This window comes from Balearica regulorum, chromosome 2, assembly GCF_011004875.1.
Source record: "Balearica regulorum gibbericeps isolate bBalReg1 chromosome 2, bBalReg1.pri, whole genome shotgun sequence".
Lineage (NCBI taxonomy): Eukaryota > Metazoa > Chordata > Aves > Gruiformes > Gruidae > Balearica > Balearica regulorum.
Window position 1 is genome coordinate 142,346,693 of NC_046185.1, and position 17,753 is coordinate 142,364,445.

At 41.7% G+C, this 17,753-nt stretch overlaps 3 protein-coding genes across 13 annotated transcripts in view; 2 read left to right on the forward strand and 1 right to left on the reverse strand.

Annotated features, from left to right (window-relative positions):
* Positions 1-100: 100 nt before the first annotated feature.
* CLXN (calaxin) lies at positions 101-12,015 on the forward strand. The gene is made up of 6 exons (XM_075746204.1): positions 101-1,505; positions 1,817-1,972; positions 3,469-3,573; positions 5,102-5,253; positions 7,234-7,338; positions 8,458-12,015. Exons 1-6 carry the CDS (start codon positions 1,448-1,450, stop codon positions 8,506-8,508), a joined length of 627 nt encoding a protein of 208 aa, XP_075602319.1. The 5' UTR covers positions 101-1,447; the 3' UTR covers positions 8,509-12,015.
* On the reverse strand, positions 8,776-13,811 carry RBM48 (RNA binding motif protein 48). Of its 2 annotated transcripts, none has more exons than XM_075746199.1 (5): positions 13,639-13,811; positions 11,120-11,310; positions 10,862-11,007; positions 9,991-10,520; positions 8,776-8,953 (listed from the first exon to the last, which is right to left on the reverse strand). In XM_075746199.1, exons 1-5 carry the CDS (start codon positions 13,639-13,641, stop codon positions 8,867-8,869), a joined length of 957 nt encoding a protein of 318 aa, XP_075602314.1. In that variant the 5' UTR covers positions 13,642-13,811; the 3' UTR covers positions 8,776-8,866. The 2 variants fall into 2 exon arrangements, with proteins under 2 accessions (XP_075602314.1, XP_075602313.1); XM_075746198.1 differs by lacking the exon at positions 13,639-13,811 and adding an exon at positions 13,300-13,456.
* The window catches only part of PEX1 (peroxisomal biogenesis factor 1), a 129,900-nt gene continuing 125,906 nt past the window's right edge, over positions 13,760-17,753 (forward strand). For 5 of the 10 annotated variants that reach the window (XM_075746180.1, XM_075746179.1, XM_075746182.1 and 2 more), the window contains exons 1-2: positions 13,766-13,899; positions 16,311-16,457. In XM_075746180.1, coding sequence (XP_075602295.1) covers positions 13,771-13,899; positions 16,311-16,457 — 276 coding nt within the window. In that variant the 5' untranslated portion in view covers positions 13,766-13,770. Of the gene's footprint in view, positions 13,900-14,433; positions 14,870-16,310; positions 16,458-17,557; positions 17,662-17,753 lie in introns of those variants that run through there. The other 5 variants (XM_075746186.1, XM_075746187.1, XR_012834145.1 and 2 more) reach the window with 3 other exon arrangements.

Consider the following 17,753-nt stretch of genomic DNA (forward strand, 5'->3'; position numbering starts at 1 on the left):
AATGTTGACCTAAATCATAAAGCTGTTTTACTTTCAATTAGTTTCTTTAGAAATTGAGGAAAAAAAGCACTTTTATAAATTAAATGTGCACGCAAGAAAACACAAGCAAATATTTGATTTTAGTTTTTGCATGAAATTTTCATTAATACCTTCCATTGAAGTACCCATTGCTGGGCCTCCTGTTAGCCTTTAAAATCTGCCAGTCCGCCCCAAGTGGTCAACTATAGATTGTACTCTTGATCACCCCTTTTTGCATTGCACAGGTGCTAACTTAGGACTTACCTCTGTTGTATACAGATGTTTCAAATAACCTATTGCCAAGAATTTCAAGACCTTTCAGACCTTAATTATCAGCCTGCAAACTGTAACTAAAAACTGGGGTATAGAAGCATGATTGCCATTCTACAGAGAAACTGACTTTTCAAGTGAAGTTCTTGGAAAATACAACCATTCATTCAGTTGTAGCAATGTCCCTCTAAACCGTGTAAGAATATTTTGATCAAATATTTTATACTGTTGGGCTTGATGTTACCAATTCTAGACACTGTTTTGACAGTGAGGTTAAAGTAAAGGCAAATGCAGTGAACAGTAGGGGTTTGGTTTGGGGTTTGTGTTTGGTTTTGTTGGGGTTGTTTTCTTTTTAAGTTGTGATGTTGCAGTTTTGGTGAAAGAACATGCAATGAACCATAGCAGAAATGCTCTGTCCCGTGTGATACCTTATTTGACTTTTACACAACTACCTGCAACAGAAAGAAATAAAAATGGAAATGAGAGCCCCAGTCTTCCAAATACATAACCCGGTATGTCATTTTAATTGTCTGAATGTACCTGTGTGTTTTACCCAGCTGCGTGCTTCAAATGCTGCTGTCATGCTTTGGAAGCGCTGTACCTGCTCCAGGGGCTTATGGGCTTTGTCACTTCACAGCAAAGCTGCTTTAATGCCCACAGTGAAATGTTGCCATTTTCAATACCTTAACAAATACATGTTGCGACTCCTCTTGCATCCTCTTTCTCCAAAGGAAGAGTAAAGTCTGGTCACAACCCTTCAGCTTTCCCTTTACAGGCAGAGTACGTGAGAAGGTGATGGGGGTTTCAGGTGACACCAGGCACCCTACAGGCATGTGCCAAGTTTCAGCAGTAGGATAAAGCAGAAAATGAGCAAATGCAGGAATAAAAGTATTTTAACAGATTTTTGTCCTCTGATAACAGATGAACAAGCACTATTGTATGGAGTATTCAATTTTCAGCTCTTCTTTCCAGAAACATTTTTAGAAGTTTGACATTCAGGTATTTTCTTTTCTACAACTGCTATTTTTTAGCATGTGACAAAAAAGTATTTATATACGACCCGCCGGAGGCACCAAGCACCGAGCCGGCCGGGCCCGCGGCCGCCCCGCCCGCCCTTGTTGCCAGGGCAGCGGCGGCGGGGAGCGGGGAGGCCGCCGCCATGAGCAGGAAGAGGCTGCAGCAGCTGGTGGACTCGCTAGGCCGATCTGCCAAGCACTGTGAGTCTCTCCCCCGGCCCGGCACACGGCCCCGGGCTGCGGGAACCGTGCCGCCGCCGCCGCCTGAGGGGGGTTCGCGGCCCCTCATCGTCCCCTGTGGCCCCGTCCACCACCCGGCAACCCCCGAGCGGCCGCTTCCTGCCGCCCCCTTGGGAACAGAGGGAACGGGGCGGAGGGGCGCGGGGCAGTGGGTTTAGTGGCTGCCCCCAGAGGTGTCCGGGCCCCATAGCCTCCCTCTGCCTGCCGTGTATTTGTACCAAGTTAAGTAAGTTAAGTTATAAAATATGTTCACTTGTGTTTCGACTGGGCAGTTAATAAAAACGAGGTGGAATGTCTGATCAAGGTCTTCAACGCGCTGGTGGCCAAGTCCAACAACCGCTTTGCTGCCATCGGCTTTGACCGTAACTCGTTCAGAGACACTCTGCACAGCGCGTTTGGCATGACGGATGACGTGATCATGGACAGAGGTGAGAGGCGTAGCTCTAAAAAAGATGTATGGTTTTAGTTGTACGTTGTTGGCCTGATGAGTGTGCCTTGGCAAAGTAGTGCTATCTCATCCCTGGAAGGGCAGCAAAGGAAGACTTATGCTTTGGAGCTGCTGAGCAAAAGATAACTTTTTTTTATTCATTCTTTACACAAAATAGTTTTCCCTTAGTTCAAGGATAGCTCACGTTCTTGTACGAGGGAGATCCACCAGAGGCAGCTGTAGGCTATCCTGTGGTTTTCCATCCCAGTCACTGGAGTGTCGTGACAGAAGAGGGCAGCATGGTGTCATGTCACGTCCCGCGTTGCTCCGAGGCTTCCAGCAGGAGCTGCGGTTGCTGCTGCTGGTGGACAGCTCTGGCTCAGGCTCGGACGTCCCAGAAAGGCATTCTCTTTGAGTAGGTAACTTCTGGATAGAGGCGCTGTGAACAGCACTAAAGGGCCTAGGCAGACAATGCAGGGAGATGAGAGTAATGAGCCAAATAACATCTTGAAAATACAGTGATTTCACAGATTCATAACATGAGGGCCACATGTGCAGTTGCTGTGAAAGTTGCGTGAATGCTCTCTGATGTACAGGTGTCTAGAGGAGGATGTGGAGGAGGCATGAGTCTGCCACTTTTCAGGCTCAGGCTGCCAAGAGCCATCCCTTGGTTCAACTTTCTCCTGTTCTCTAGCAGGAGGGGTATTTAAATGCCATAAAATAAAAACTCATTGCCGTTTTATGCAACAAGTCAAGTGTAGCTTGGAAAATACCTTACATGGACACATTCTTTAAAATTATTTTAATGCTTGCTTACCAGGGGGCTGATTTCAGTTTGCAAAAGCAAACCTATTGTTTTCCAATTCCAAAATGCTTGGCTCTATGTGTAAGGGCATTTCTGTAGCAAATTGACTAATTACCATTCTAAAATATGAATTATTATAGATGCTAGTTGATGCTTTGAATTATATCTTGGATTTGAGCTACTATATTAGAGACTGTATGAAAAGCGAAGCTGTAAGACTGAAAGTTTCTTACTTCAGGGAAGGGAGAAGGAAAAAAAAGATTTTGGTGCATGAAAGGAGGTTATTTTTCTTTGTATGTATTGTTTGTAGGATTACTTTCTCCAAGATTTTCTGAGACAAAACCTGGTCATTAAAATCCTCTTCCACATGCAAATACACCTTAGTGCAAGGGATATTGGTTTATTTGGTTTACATCTGCATGGAAGCATACTTCCTGTAGTTGTTTAAGTCAGGAAAGCAACAAATCAAACAAAAGGTCTTATCCCAGTTCTGGAGTGGAAGATCAGTAGGCTGAGGTGAGAAATCCCCTTCATTGTTACAGCTTAGGAAGATTCAAGAAGGGTAATCATACGTTGATGAAAGCAGAGAAATATCTTTAGGGAAAAAAACTATATTTTCATTGAATTTAAGAAAATATTCTTTTGTGTTTCCCTAGCATATAAATGTTAAATGTATCTAATACACTTCCCAGTGTTTCGCACTTTTGATAAAGACAACGATAGCTGCATCAGTGTGGTGGAATGGGTGGAAGGCTTATCAGTATTTCTTCGGGGGACATTGGAAGAAAAGATTAAATGTAAGGTTTATCTGTATGGTAGTACTTAGTAGTAATAATTCAATTCATGACTATTAAATTACAGAATGCTTTCGTTATAATTTGGTAGATACTCTTATAAAGTATTTGGTAATTGAAGAGTTGTCTTCTGTATAGTTTAAATGGAGTTCTGAAATAGCTTCTCTGAGACAGAGGTTTTTCTGTGTAAACTGCTGTTATAGCTGCCACCTTATTTTGTTGCTGACAAAAACTAGCATTTGAACTGAAGCTTGTTCTACAATATACAGTTTTGACAGAATATGTTTTTGTATTCACACACAAAATTAGAAAGAAGCAGATGTAGCTCAAGGGTGATTTTGGCTAAGTAACAGAGTCTCAAGCCAACCAAGACCTGTGTCTGGCACAATGGGGAAACAGCAGCAGTTGTGTTAATTCTAGCAGTTCTTCAGCTTAGAAGCACAGATGGAAAAACTGAGTCTGTCTGTAAGATGGTGCTGAGAACCTCCACAGTAATGATGGAGAAAGATAGAAGAGGAAAAAGTAGCAAGAACTCGAGAATTTTAAGCAGCAGGAAAAAAAAGAGGGGGAATGTAGGGGAAAGTGTAACAGAAAAAGGAGAATGACAGCATGTTGTTTCCATAGTTCCCAGGTTGCAGCATCAGTCATACCTAATGCACTATATAAATGCATCTGGAAGGTGGCCTGGTCACAGCACTAGGATGTGCGCCCAGGATGTCACTCAGTATGTCAGTACAACTACAAGCAGTAAAGTATGCGGCCCTGCTCTAAGCACTATAGAATATACTAGTGCATAGTGATATACAGTATTGTCTGCCATAAGTGTATACCAGTACAGTTGTTCACTGTAGGCTTAGTCTTTGTCAGGAAAAAAACCACCTCTGTTTTTTTTCTTCAAACAACAAAACAAGAGGTTGGTTTGTTTGTTTGTTTAAGTTTTGTGAACGATAGTAAAGGTTATTATGGTCGTAGATGTCTGATTCCAGGGAGGCAGAAACAATTAGAAGATAAATTGGGCAGATACTCATTCTTAAAATACTGTTACAGATATTTCCTCTTTGCATTAAGGAGTACTTCAGTTCTCTTCTCCATGCTAGTACAGCTTATTCTTCTTTCCTTTCCTTTTCTAACGCAGCTTCTGAAATTACTAGGATGTTTTATAGGTGTAAAGCCCTTCTGATATAGACAGCTGGTCCCCGCCACAGGAAACTGGGCTTCTAAACCACAACTTCATTTATATTCTAAATTGCCACTTTTAGAGAAGTTCAGATCTGTAAGTTACTATGGTTTCTGTGAACTGAAGATAATTTATTTGAGCAGAAACAGATTTTAACCAAGGGTATATAGCCAATAATTGACTAGTATACATACCAAAATGTGACATGTATTTCATATATAAATATTATATATGGTAAACATGGCTCAATAGTAGTGCTGTACAACACAGAATTCACATTTTCCGTCTATAGGTCACTTAATGGTGTGTGATAATATTTTGTACGAACTTTAAATTGATTTATCTTTCAAAAAGACTGTTTTGAGGTTTACGACCTGAATGGTGATGGATACATTTCAAAAGAGGAAATGTTTCAAATGCTGAAAAACAGCCTTCTCAAACTACCATCAGAAGAAGATCCTGATGAGGGAATTAAGGACTTGGTAGACATAGCACTGAAGAAAATGGCAAGTACTTTCTCTTTGTGATGCTTGAGTGCCTTTCAAATATTCATTAACTGAACCTCAGAACATTCCTATGAGGTAACTAAATACTGTGACTTCTTTACAGCGGGATTCTGAGCCACGGAGTTAGTTCCATACTTGAGATAAACAAGTCTCCTAAGGAAAGCCAGAAATCTAATCCAGATCTAACAAGTCCCAGTCCAGTATCCTCACATGAAACTGTTAATTTATTATGTGACTGCATTATAAACTTTATGTATAAACTAGCACATGTATGTGTGCATACACACATGTGCATGCCCAGTCAAAACAAAAGCCCAGTCAAAAGCGGAAAATTCAACAGTGTAATCTGCATTTATTTCAGTGTTAGGCATCTGCAGTAGCTTTATTATTAAGTACATTTGTGTTTTATCAATTGATCACTAAATGTCTGTCCAATTTATATATTCTATTAGAATAGTAACCTCAAGATTATTAATGTAAAACTTGTCTTACAGTGGTTAATCTAGGATATCCAAATGAGCCAGGGACTGTGTTTCAACATTTTAATTGAATTAAGAAATATAACCTCCCCTTCTATGATGGTGGTCAAAAATTTCACTTAAAACCAGGTCTTGAATCCCAACTCCTTTTATTTAACCCTGTGTTTTCTATTTCTCAAGCCCTCTCCTTTTGCACACCCTCAGCTGGAAGGTCTGTCTTACCCTGACTCCTTGACAGTGCCAAGTCTAGTTTCATGCAGAAAGCAATCTCTGACTCAGCAATTTGTTAATCTTTGGAGCACCTACACGCTCAGCTTTCCTGCAGGTTGCATCCACAATGAATACCCTCATGTCTGGGCAGCTGATAAGTGGGCTATACTAGTCCAAGCACAAGCAGTATCCTCTCGACATAATGAAATCTTCATATATGTAAGAACATATATAAACTAATCACATACATAATCCTGTTACATAAGAACTTCAGAAAGCTCTAATACTTGTTTGAGGACCTGATTTGGCTGCTGGGCAGTTGTCCAAGTAGGATATTGCTGATTGCCGCCCATGTCAAATAACTAAACAACTAGTTATTAGATATCCAAAAAAGCATTTGTGGAGTCCATCACTGAAAGAAGAAAAAACTATTCTCTGAGCAATTGCCTGTAGGTACAACTGCATTGTGACTAAGCATACATCCAGTTCCATGATAACCGTTTTCATACTTACAAGTATTTGTAAAGAACATGCTCATGCCCTGCTCTCCCCTGTGCTGAGGAATGTAAAAGGCAGTGTGTACCCAGACACTTCTGCTTCTCTTAAGCACCCAGTGGCAGGCTTTCCTGTTCAGGAATCTCTCTGTCTACATAGCTCCTTGCCTCTGCTTTTCTGGCCATTGGAACCTGCTCCCTGCAAGTTCACCAGCCGCGAGGGTTCCATGGCTTGATCTTCAAAAATTTTGATGTGGCCCTGTGCCTTGAACACTAGTCATATCCACCGATGTATCTTCACTTAAAGCCTTTATTTTCTGTAGTTTAAAGAAGTGCTTATCATCACCATAGCGTTTGTTGCTGTGTAAGCTGCCATGTCAGTAGAAACAGGAGGTTTTCAAATTGCAGAAATACTAAAAACACAAGGATGCTTTTTCCACCCCCAGAGGAATATTCTGCCATGCTGAGATTCTCCAGTACAAAAGAAGTGGGCTGGCATCATCACGCTCCACCATATGCTTCTGGGTGCTGTATGGAAGGAGACAAGGCAGAAGCATGCCTACTATAGCAACCACTAGGGTGAAGTTTTTCCAGTCTCATGAATAGGGTGTAGGTACACTAATGATGTAAATACACATACAGAACATATCCCAACATTTTCTCCTACTTTTAATTTATCTCAGTGCAACTGTGCTTGAGATTTGTCCGTGCAATTCTCAGCTCAGCCTCTTCCCATGTTAAAAGTACAATTACTCCAAGTAATCATCCTTTGCTGAAGAGTTCCCTTCCTTTTGTAGGACTATGATCATGATGGCAAGCTTTCTTTTATGGACTTTGAAAAAGCAGTCAGAGATGAAAATCTTCTCTTGGAAGCCTTTGGACCATGTTTGCCAGACATAAAGGTACGTCAGCCTTTAGTTTAAAAAAAAATGTGCAATACTTTCGGTACTGTTGGTGAGGAGATGTACGTATTAGGGTGTTAACTGTCGTTATCTGGGGCCTGCTGAAGTCAACTGCTAAATGCTTCAGCTGTGAGGTATGTATGTGCTGAGTTCATATCACAGCACCAGTGTTTCCTTATACAGTCACACACTGGTACCAGAGAACGTGGCAACACACTGTTGCTCAATGTCTGTCCTGGGGCAGCAATGCAATGAATGATCCTCCTCAGGCACCCTCTCAGACTAAGAAAACAAGACTGTTCTCTTGAATTGTTTATCCAAAAGCTCTCCAGGAATACAACTTTTATTTTTCTTTTGTAAAGAGCTCTCTTTACACATCCCTTCAAGCCCCAAAAGCGATAAATAGATTTTTGGCTATGAGCTTTACATGAAGAAAACCCACAATTTACTAACTTTCCCAGTGGGGTTATGCTGGGGAATTTTAATTGTACCCCTTGACACAAATTAAACGCTCATTTGTACTTAAATACATTTTAAAAAAATGTAATGAACAATATATTGGACAGAGTCCTGCCACCATAAGCACTTCTACGAGGAGCCTGCAAAGATATGCCACAAGCTGATTCCTTACACTTGCACTGGCATCAATCCTTAGCCCCATGCCAGTTTTGCTGCCCAGAGATGGCCCCGAGCGCTCCCACTCCAGGGTTGTTGCAACACAACGCTGCAGGTCTGTCTTATCATCACCAAGGGAAACCTCCCTCCTTTACATTAAGTCATCCCAGTCTCTGGCATTCCTGCTTCCAGCCAGTGTAACTCATTCTGCAGCTGGGCCACCTTGCCCTCCATACCACAGCATGCCTTGGTCACACATTACCACTGCTGAGTGGTCAACAATTTGAATTTCCCCTTCAGTTATAATTTCAAATGTTCTGACTGGTCTCTCACTGATGATGTCACTAAAGCTATGGGATTTACCTTTTCTAAGCTAAAATGCAAGAGGTATCCTAAGTGTAAGGACTGTCACTGCTTACACGTCAGTTTAACATCTTTTCCAATTACATTTAAGTCCTTTAGTTAATTGAAAATTACCTTTTTTTTTTTTTTTTTTTTAAACAGAGCAGTATGGCATTTGAACAGAAAACCTTCCAGGAAACTCGTAAACTGTAACTCCAAGTAGAATACTGTTGTAAGAGGTTTTTTTTCTTTACAGTATAGTAAAAATAGAAGCAACTTGAAACTATGACTAAGTATTCCTTTACTGTAAAAGCTACTGAATAAATAGAATTTACTTCTACTACTCTACCTAAACACAATTCTTTGATGAGTTATAAAATATGTTATACTATGAGGTATGCAGGACAAGATTGTGACAATAATACATTGTTTCTTGGAATGAACAAACCAGTATAAACTGATACAATTTTTAACAGAGAATTGTTTGGAAATACAGTATAAAACAGTTTTATTTTTGACATAAAAAAATAAATATTTTAAACTATATCCTTTAAAAAGATGCCAGCAGTATCTATATTCTTCTTCTCTGCTTTACAGGTGGTTTGGCAGAGCTAGTCTCCAGCTTTTCCACAGACGTTCTTGAAACAGAATCTGCTACCTAAATTGGGGAAAAAAAATTCTTAGCAAACTGCAACCACTCCTTTTTTACGGTAGTTTTAGAGTAAAGCTATGTCTCCAACATTTGAGCATTAGGAAGGATATATTACTATAATGGCACTTGTATTATTTTTTTCCCTTTTTCTGCAGAAAAATTCAACACCAAAGGCAGCATTAAACACGAGAGGTGAAATTTAGAAAATAGTGTTAGCAGTACCATTTTTGTATTTTAACCCCATAAACCAATTTCAGATACTCAGTGATAGAGTGTTACGTATTTTATCACTGTTCTCCCTACCAAAGGTGTTTTCAAAGTAAGGTTTAGTATGCTTTTTAAACTCAGGTTATTTCAAGAAGCAAAGGGAAGTGAAAAAGGAAAGTGTGTGTTTTGACATATATTTTAGAAATGTATTTAATATAAGGGGTGGTTATTTATCAGTTTGACTGGAGAAAAGCTCTTACAAATCACTCTAGTTACTTATAGTCAAGGGAGCTTTTTCATATCTTAATTTAAATGGAGTTTTATCAGGAGTGTTTGACCTGCTAATTGATTAATATCTTCCATAAAAGGTTATATACCTTAAGGCATGCTTATCAGTATAGAATTTATGGTTCTATATATCTTTTAATCCCCTAAGAAGTGTCACAGCAAAATTACATTAAACTCTGACTTTATTATTTTTTCACTCCCTTTCAATCAGAAACAAGATACAAGTCCCACGCTGGGGTCAGCAGGACTACCTGCAAAGTTATCATGCCTCCCCACATGGAAAAAAAGTGTAGTTTACTAAAAATCCATTAAGACCATGCACTGACGCTTATGCTTTCTGAAGTGTGGTGTAAGAGGTACAGAGTAGAATGGCCAGCAATATTCTGCATTATGAAATGGTTAAGTAGTAAGAAGGCTACCTTTAAGTGGCAAATAAACCGATAGTACTGAATAAATATTGAATTAAGTTATCTTAGGGTCTCTATTTTTATGGAAAATAAGTACATAATGTATATCTTTGAAAGTATCAGAACTTTCAGAATCCATACCTCTTTCAGTTTATTTCTAATTAATGTAGCTGAAGTATTCAATGAATCATCATCCATATCCACTTTAGGTAGTTCTGGTAGCTGTGGACCAATAATGACTTCAGTATTGTCCACACTTGTTCCAATGAGTGAAAACTTGTTTCCTTCTTCTCTCTTCCTCTTACGTTCTTGCAGGTGAGTTGTACGAGGCATAAACCTATCAACTCTGTTATCAACGGGAACTGTTCTTTGCTGCGTTAAAGGAGCTGGTGGAGCACATCGTCCTGGCTGTACGTTTAGAGTTAGGGATGTGCTTTGACCAAAATACCCAGAAGTTTCAGCACAATTGTTATCATACTGGGGAAATGTCAACAGGCTGCGATTATGATTCCCAGATGGACATCCTGTGTTTTGGGATACCATGTGAGAACTTGCAAAGCAGGATGGATCCCAGTTACCAGTCGCACGTGACCGTGGTGTACTCCACGGACAGTCGGAATTCTTTGAGACGGTCTTCTCGGGCCCCTCTACTTTCTTTAACTCAAAGCAATCTTTAAAAGAACAAAAAAAAAGTGGCTTCACTATTTGATGTCATTATTAGTTCTAACACATAAGAAAAAACATTTAATACAATTACAGAAGCAATACCAGTGATATTTCATTCCCAGCCACCTTTCTGTGAGTGTTTTTTCCTATTGGAAACTGAAGTTGCTTTGAAAAAGATACAGCCCTCTAAATATTGAAAGATGTCTCCACTCTGCAGCAAACATACTTAAAATGGACCTTTAAAAGAGCCAGATACCAAGCATTTTCTTTAACAGGCACTTTAGCCAAAACCCCACCCACCACTGAAGTGAGATGTTAAGATTCTATAGGAAATTTAATTACAAACCTCTTTGATTTGTTGCTTTTGCTATATACTTTCTTCTATCCTGCAACTTCTCCCTGGTTTCTTGGACTGTTTCAAATTCTGGAGCATAGCACACATGCAGCAAACTACCAAAGAAACTTCGTTCGTCCATTTTTTTCTTGGCCACCCTGAAGGGAATTAAAAGGTATTGGCAAAACTGAGGATTTTACTTCAGCTCTCTAGAATCTTAACAGATTGTAAATAATGACAGCAAGAGGCAGATATTGCCCTGTCCAATACCTTGCACATTGTAGTTTTTGGAATTTTATAAGATAAACTTCAGTAAATTGCTCTGCTGGATATTCATCTAGAGCATGATACTCTTCAATGGCACCATATAATGCAAATTGTTCAACTAATTCCTTCATAACACCTAATGCAGGAACTCCTTGTATTAGTAAATAACGAGATTCCAAGTTGATAGTATAAACCTGGAGAGAGAAAAAAAAACAACAAGAGTATTCTAAAATCTTCACATTCTTGCTTTACTGCAAGAGTAACACATTCTGTGTTTTCTGTTGTTCCTCAAGTCCTCCCAGGATGCTGAAAATCTCTCTGTACTTTACATTGACTTTAGACTCTTGCAGGAGCAGTAACCAGATTTATCTGGGACCTCTGCACCACTGAGCGGGAACTGAACTCAAGCTTCTTAGTCAAAGTAGAACACAAATTAGAGTTGACTCCACTCCAGCAGGTCAGAGCACTGCCATTTGAGTAAAATCTCTTAAGTTTCCAGCCAATTTCCTTGCAAGACTGACTTATTAACAAGTTAATAGGAGGCACTATCAAAATAAAGAAAGTAACACTTAAAACCTGTCTTGCTTGCAGGCAGGGAGGCGACGCAGGTAAAAAAGCACTACAATTCCTTGGGGCAGATTATGTGTGCGCAAAGGCTGTTTGATCACTGTAGTGAGGAGACAGCTACATTTAAGACAGACATACAAGGAAGATGCTGAGACAAACAAGTTCTTCACCCAGCAGGTTAAAAAAACACAAACTACTCTTTTCTGTTTTGTGTAACGACTGACACATAACACAGACTCTAAGGAGAATTCGATGACAGCTACATACAACAGGTAGCTAAACCATAAGATCAAAGTAAATTCATTCTGATTTTGTTTAAAAAAAACCAAAAATGTTTAGACCACGTAACCTACGTATCTTTCTCAAAATCCAGTAAATGCAGGACAAAAACGGAACCACTCAGGAAACCAGCTGTCAAACTGCCATCAGAAAAGATACTGTCTGCAAATGGGTCACATAAATTGTTCTTGTGATAGCAGCTTACTCCTGCCTGCTGTCTTTCCCAAGTCAGCCCTAGAAGGTGCTGTTACAGCACACTGTACACATTAAGTGCACACACAAAAAGCAAATCCAGCTGTTTTGCTGCTGCAGTGAGAAGTTCCTGCTACGCAGTAGGCCAGGCCCATGATGCGTAGCCTTCTCTCGTCTCCCCAGGAGCCACTGGACACCACAGCGTAAGTACAAAAGCAGCCTGGTGCACGCAAGTCCTGCTGAGCTGTGGCACTGCATACCCAACCGCGTGTTGGCTCCTAACAGCAACACTCAGCTCCTTAGCCTTCCTTGCACTGCTCTTAATCTTGGGGTTTATATTTTGCATAAAACCAGACTACTTGTGCTATGTGCATTTCTAAGTGATTAACTTACAAAATACAATGTGGGAGTGACTCCAGTTATTCCTTCCAGTATCTACTATCAGCTTTTTGTATAAACAGGTTAACAGTTTAAGGTTGTAAACCTTCAGGGCAAGGCCTCCATCACACTACACAGCTGCATGCTGCCAGCACAACAGAGCTCTACCCCTGATGACAACGCTCAAAGTGGATGACAACACAACCATCAGGATATTTTAGCTACAAAAGAGCACGAAATGTCTCAATAGTAAGACATAAACCCCTCCAAGGAATAAAACCAAGTTCCTGCTTTGATTTTGCAATCCAAAAGAGCCAATTCTTCTCCACTGACAGGTTGACTTTTGTAATAAAGAGAATTAGGATATGCCTGTTTCACACAGTAAGCCCACGTCCCCATGCACCTTTGCACCAAGGAGAGAAGAACTGAAAAACATCCAGAGCAGGAAGAAGCACTCAGAAAAGAGACTGCAGCGGAAGAACGCCGGGAGCTCGGCTGCTGGGTGGACCCCCCACCCCCCAAGAAGCCTCCGCCAACAACCCCAGCCGCGGGCCGGGCGCCTGCGGCCCGCTCCGGCGCCACTCGCCAACGCTGAGGACGCGGCGGTCCGGAACCGGGACCGCCCCGCTGGGGTCCCCCTTACAGCACGGCCAGACCCGCGCCGCGGCCCCGCCAGCAGCGCCGGGCCGCCCTCACGACAGCGGCGGGGGCCCTAAGACGGGCCCGGGCCCGGGCCCCGGCCCGCGGGAGGCCCAGAGCGGCCCCACCTTCACGGCGCGCGGCCTCCGCCCCTCCCGGTACTTGGCGCGGGACTCGCAGACGCCCAGCTGCGCGTGGTGCTTGTAGGCATCGCCCAGCCCGCCGCCACTGCTGCCGCCAGCCGCCATCTTCCCATCACCTACCGCGCCCCGCGCAGGCAGCTCTAGCTGCTCGCCGAGAGAACAGCCAATCAGGCAACGGACAGAACTCTCATTGGCTCCCACTAAGGCGGAACTTAACGTTATCACTACGCCAGACAGAAAGAGCCGAAGCCCTCGATGGAGAAGCCAATCAGAGGCAGGGAATGAGTATATGCCGCGTCTGCATTGGCTGGCAGTGGGTCATACCATTGTCTGGGGGGTGACGGGGGAACTTCGGGAAGGCCTGGCCCGCCCGCCCGCCTCCGAGTAGGCAGCTCCCTGCTAGGGCGGAGCGGGCGCGCAGTGGCGCCGGGCTGTGGGGCCCGCCCGGCCGCCGGCATGTGGGGCAGCGGCAATCCCGGCGGAGGGGGAGCTGGAGCCGCCGCGGTGACGGTCGTCCAGAGCGGGACCCGGGACTGCTTCCTGCACTTGCCTGCCGTGCTGGCCTCTCACCTCCGCCTGCAGCAGGTACCGGGTCGGCTCCACTCGGGGCCTGGGCGGAGGGACGCCTCAGTCAGAGAGGATTATGGGAGAGCACCGTCTTCCCCCCCCCCACACCCCCCGGCATCCGGTTGCTATGGTGACACGAAGAGCCCGCCTCAGCCCTCCCCACCGCTAGCTGCGGTGTCACTATGGGGACGGAGCGCGCGAGCCTCCCCCTGCGGTTGAGGGACACCCCCTCCCCTCGCGGAGACGCGGCTGCTGTGTGGCCATAGCAACGGGGAGCCCCGCCCCCTCCGCGGCCGGGCCCGGGCGACCCCGCCGGTGCGGCGCCTCGGAGCGGGACCCCCGCGCAGCCCCGCGGGCTCTGGGGGCCGGGCCCGGCAGGGACTGCCCCGTTCTGCCGTCCGTTCTTCGTAATCAAATGCGGAGAAGATCGGAATTTATCTCCCGACGCAGTCTTGCGCTGCGGGCATCTGCCTCTGGCTCAGTGCTGTGTGTTTTATACCCGTTTTCACAGTAACTCAGCGGAATTAACCGAATAATAGATAAATTTTCCAGGTGGGCGATGAAGTGGTAAATCCATGCAGAATCGTAATTCCTGGTGTACGTAAATCTTTCACTATACGTTCCTGTATAGAAAGGGACTGCTGCCACGCAAAGTCCTGCTAAGCGCGTGGATCAGTCGCAGCAGCGCACCTTAGGCTGTAAATGACGTGTCACACATGACAAGAGGAGCAGAGTCTGCGTGCGGCCCTTGCGCCCTGGACACAAGAATTAAGGACCTGCTGGCAGAATAGACAGCTCGGAAGAAGGACGGCACGAATGAGCGGGTGCAGAGGAGGAGAGGGGAGCGAAGCTCAGGAGCGGGCATGGCGGCCACAGTCCTGGCAAAGCCCCTCTCAGCCCGGCTGCCCTCACCCAGCCTGTACAACCTGCCGTGCTGCTTTCCCACGGCCAGAAACCATATTTCACAAAAGCAAAACCATCTAGACTTGTGAAAACTTGCTCTTTTTTTTTTTCCTTTGGGGTAGTAGAAGAGAGGTTGGTGGGGTTGCAAGAAATCCGCTATAAATGTTAGCTCTTCATTTTTACTACAGTTACTGGGTGTTTTATAAATTTGCTGGCAAGAGAGAGGAAAAAGGAGCGTAATGGCTTTGAGGTCTTGTAGCGTCATTCTGTGCATAGTTATGGCAGCCTTCTGCTTTTACTTAATGTGATCTGCAAAAAGAAAATAGCTGACTTCCGAAATCTTGATAGGAATAGCGTATTAAATGCAAACTCTTGAATAAAAACGTGAAAAAGGGGACAAATAATTATGTTAATAGATTACAGGAGTAAATCATAAAAAAACTTAAATCAAAAGCTAAATCTAATTGCAGAAGGTATTAGATAAGTGGGTGACAAAATGGTCTACAAAACTCAATGTTGTTTGAAGATGATGATGCTCAGGGAGAAGCTTTATCTGTGTGAATACAGGGAAGAGCAGTAAATTAAATACTATGTTTGGTAAAAGGATCTTGGAACCATTGTAGATATTCTCTGAAAATGTTTTCAGAGTTTACCAAAAAGTCAAATAATATTTGAAATAATTAGGATACAGTTCAGAACAGAAAACATCACTATGTTAACACGTAAATCTATGGTGTATGGAGCGTATATTGTCTTGGTCACTTGATTTTCATAAAAATAGTCATTTTTGAAAAAAATACAGAAAATGTTGATTGAGTGATAGAATGTAGGATATTGCCTCTTTATATGGAAGCTGACTGAACATATTAAGATTCTTCAGTTTGGAATCAAAATAGTTGAGCGGTTCTGAAACAGATTGATAAAATAATTTTGGTCTGAGTTTATGTGATTTGTGATTTTTAAATATTTCCCAGCTTGTGAAAGCACTTTTGGAGTCCATGCAAATGTTACAATGCTTATGAAGTTTAAGCATACGCTTATATTTTTTTCCTCATTTGGGAAACAGAAATGTGTTGTTATACATTTCTGTAAGATATTTGTTTGACAGACTAAGATACAGAAGAAGAGAAGAGGAATTATTTTCCTTACTTAAAAATAGTCCATAAAGATTAAAAGCTGTTTAACAATTGCAACCAACACAGACTTCTATGTTGAGAGTTCTGCAAATAGGTAACGTGGAGAAGAATTCTAAAGAAGATCTTGGTTAAGAAGTTGGTCAGTCTGCCAGAATTTAAAAAAAAAAAAAAAAAAAAAATCTATCATTGCTAATAGAAACACTGTTTGCTAACATGTTGTAAATGCTACAAATTATTGTTAGGGAATATTAATTAAAATACGGCATGTAAAACCCAGAAAATTCTTTTAATTCCTTTGATCTCTCTAATCAAATACAGTTTAGGTTGACTAATAGTCATCTTATTTAGCTTGTTTGATGTTAATTTATTTTATTTCTTTGAAACTCATAGGGCCAAGCTGTGAAAGTATCCTGTGGTCAGCAGCAGCCTATATTTTTGAGCTGGATGGAAATCAGGCATCGAGGTCACCAAAGTGAAAATATTGCAGAGATTAACAGACAGTTAGCAGAGAAACTTGGCATTACAGATGGAGAACAGGTTTGAAATTCAATTATTTTTTTTTTAATTTAAATATAAAGTATATTGCAAGATACCTGAAAAGGTAATAATTTACAAGTTAGCTATGATCTTTTTTCATGTCTTTAGACAGTTACTTCATTTATATCTTCTTATAAGAAAAGATAACCTTCATGAAGGGTCTTGAACACAAAAAGATTTGTTTATTAGATCACTAACAATTGCCTAAATAATGTTAGGAAGGATAGGCTTATGGGTAGGTGTTTGCAGGGTTGGAGCCACTATCTGTAGTGCCATTAATTCTAGGAAAATACACTTTTAAGCAATTAAATAATTTAGGAATTATCTCATGAGAATATTTTGCCTGGAGTTCCTGTTACTTTAAAGTAGTTATTGACTTACTGCATATTTCTTCTTGTTTGGCTTATTTGAGGTTTACTTTTTCATGCTTTTTTTTCCCCCCTTCACTGTGTCCCCCTGTGTCATCTCTCTTTGAACATGTATTTAAATTGTCCTCTTACTCTTGGACACTGTGTGAAACTTCTTGTAAACGATTCTTCCATTGGACAGAAGCTGAAGAGACGTTCAAGAGGCAGGCAGAGCTTTCTGACATGGGACTATTAAAATCTCAACATCCAAGTTGTAGGGTTTTTTTAGATATTAATAGGTAGAGATTTAAACAAACAAGATTAGAAAAGCATTACTCTACACAATGTTATTGTGTAGTATATTCATTTATGCCTGTTCTCTCATTTTGAAAATTTTATTCAGCATAATGGCAGACATCAAAGAATGTGGCTCAAAGCAGTGTATTATCTTGTTTACTTTTAGCATATTCTCTCTAGAAATTATGTATCTATTTGCAGAACTTGACAATTTGCTAGTTCAATGGCAAGGTAACTACTTTTTTTAGTTCTAGCAATTAATAGCCTTGACAGAAAAACAATTGACAAAGGAAATCTAAGAAAACCTCCCCCAAGTGTTACCTGGAAATAATCATCTGTAGGATCAAATGAATACAGGAATAATTAGGTAGTTTTGCCATTGTTTTGGATTCAGGAATTGCGTGTTTGTTGTGTTTCATAATAATATGCTCTTCTATTTACCATGTTGGGGAAAAGATACTCCTCTCAACTTTTGCTTCAAACTGAGGACCTAGAGGAATTTAAAATCAGTTGTTACTTTTATAAAAGCTGACCTGAAATAAATCTCTCACAGAGGACAGGTAACTAGTTTTATCTCAAGAAAAAATTAATGAAATTTATTTTTAAATGTATGACATGATATTGTTTGAAAACTGTTACTTTCTGTCAAATG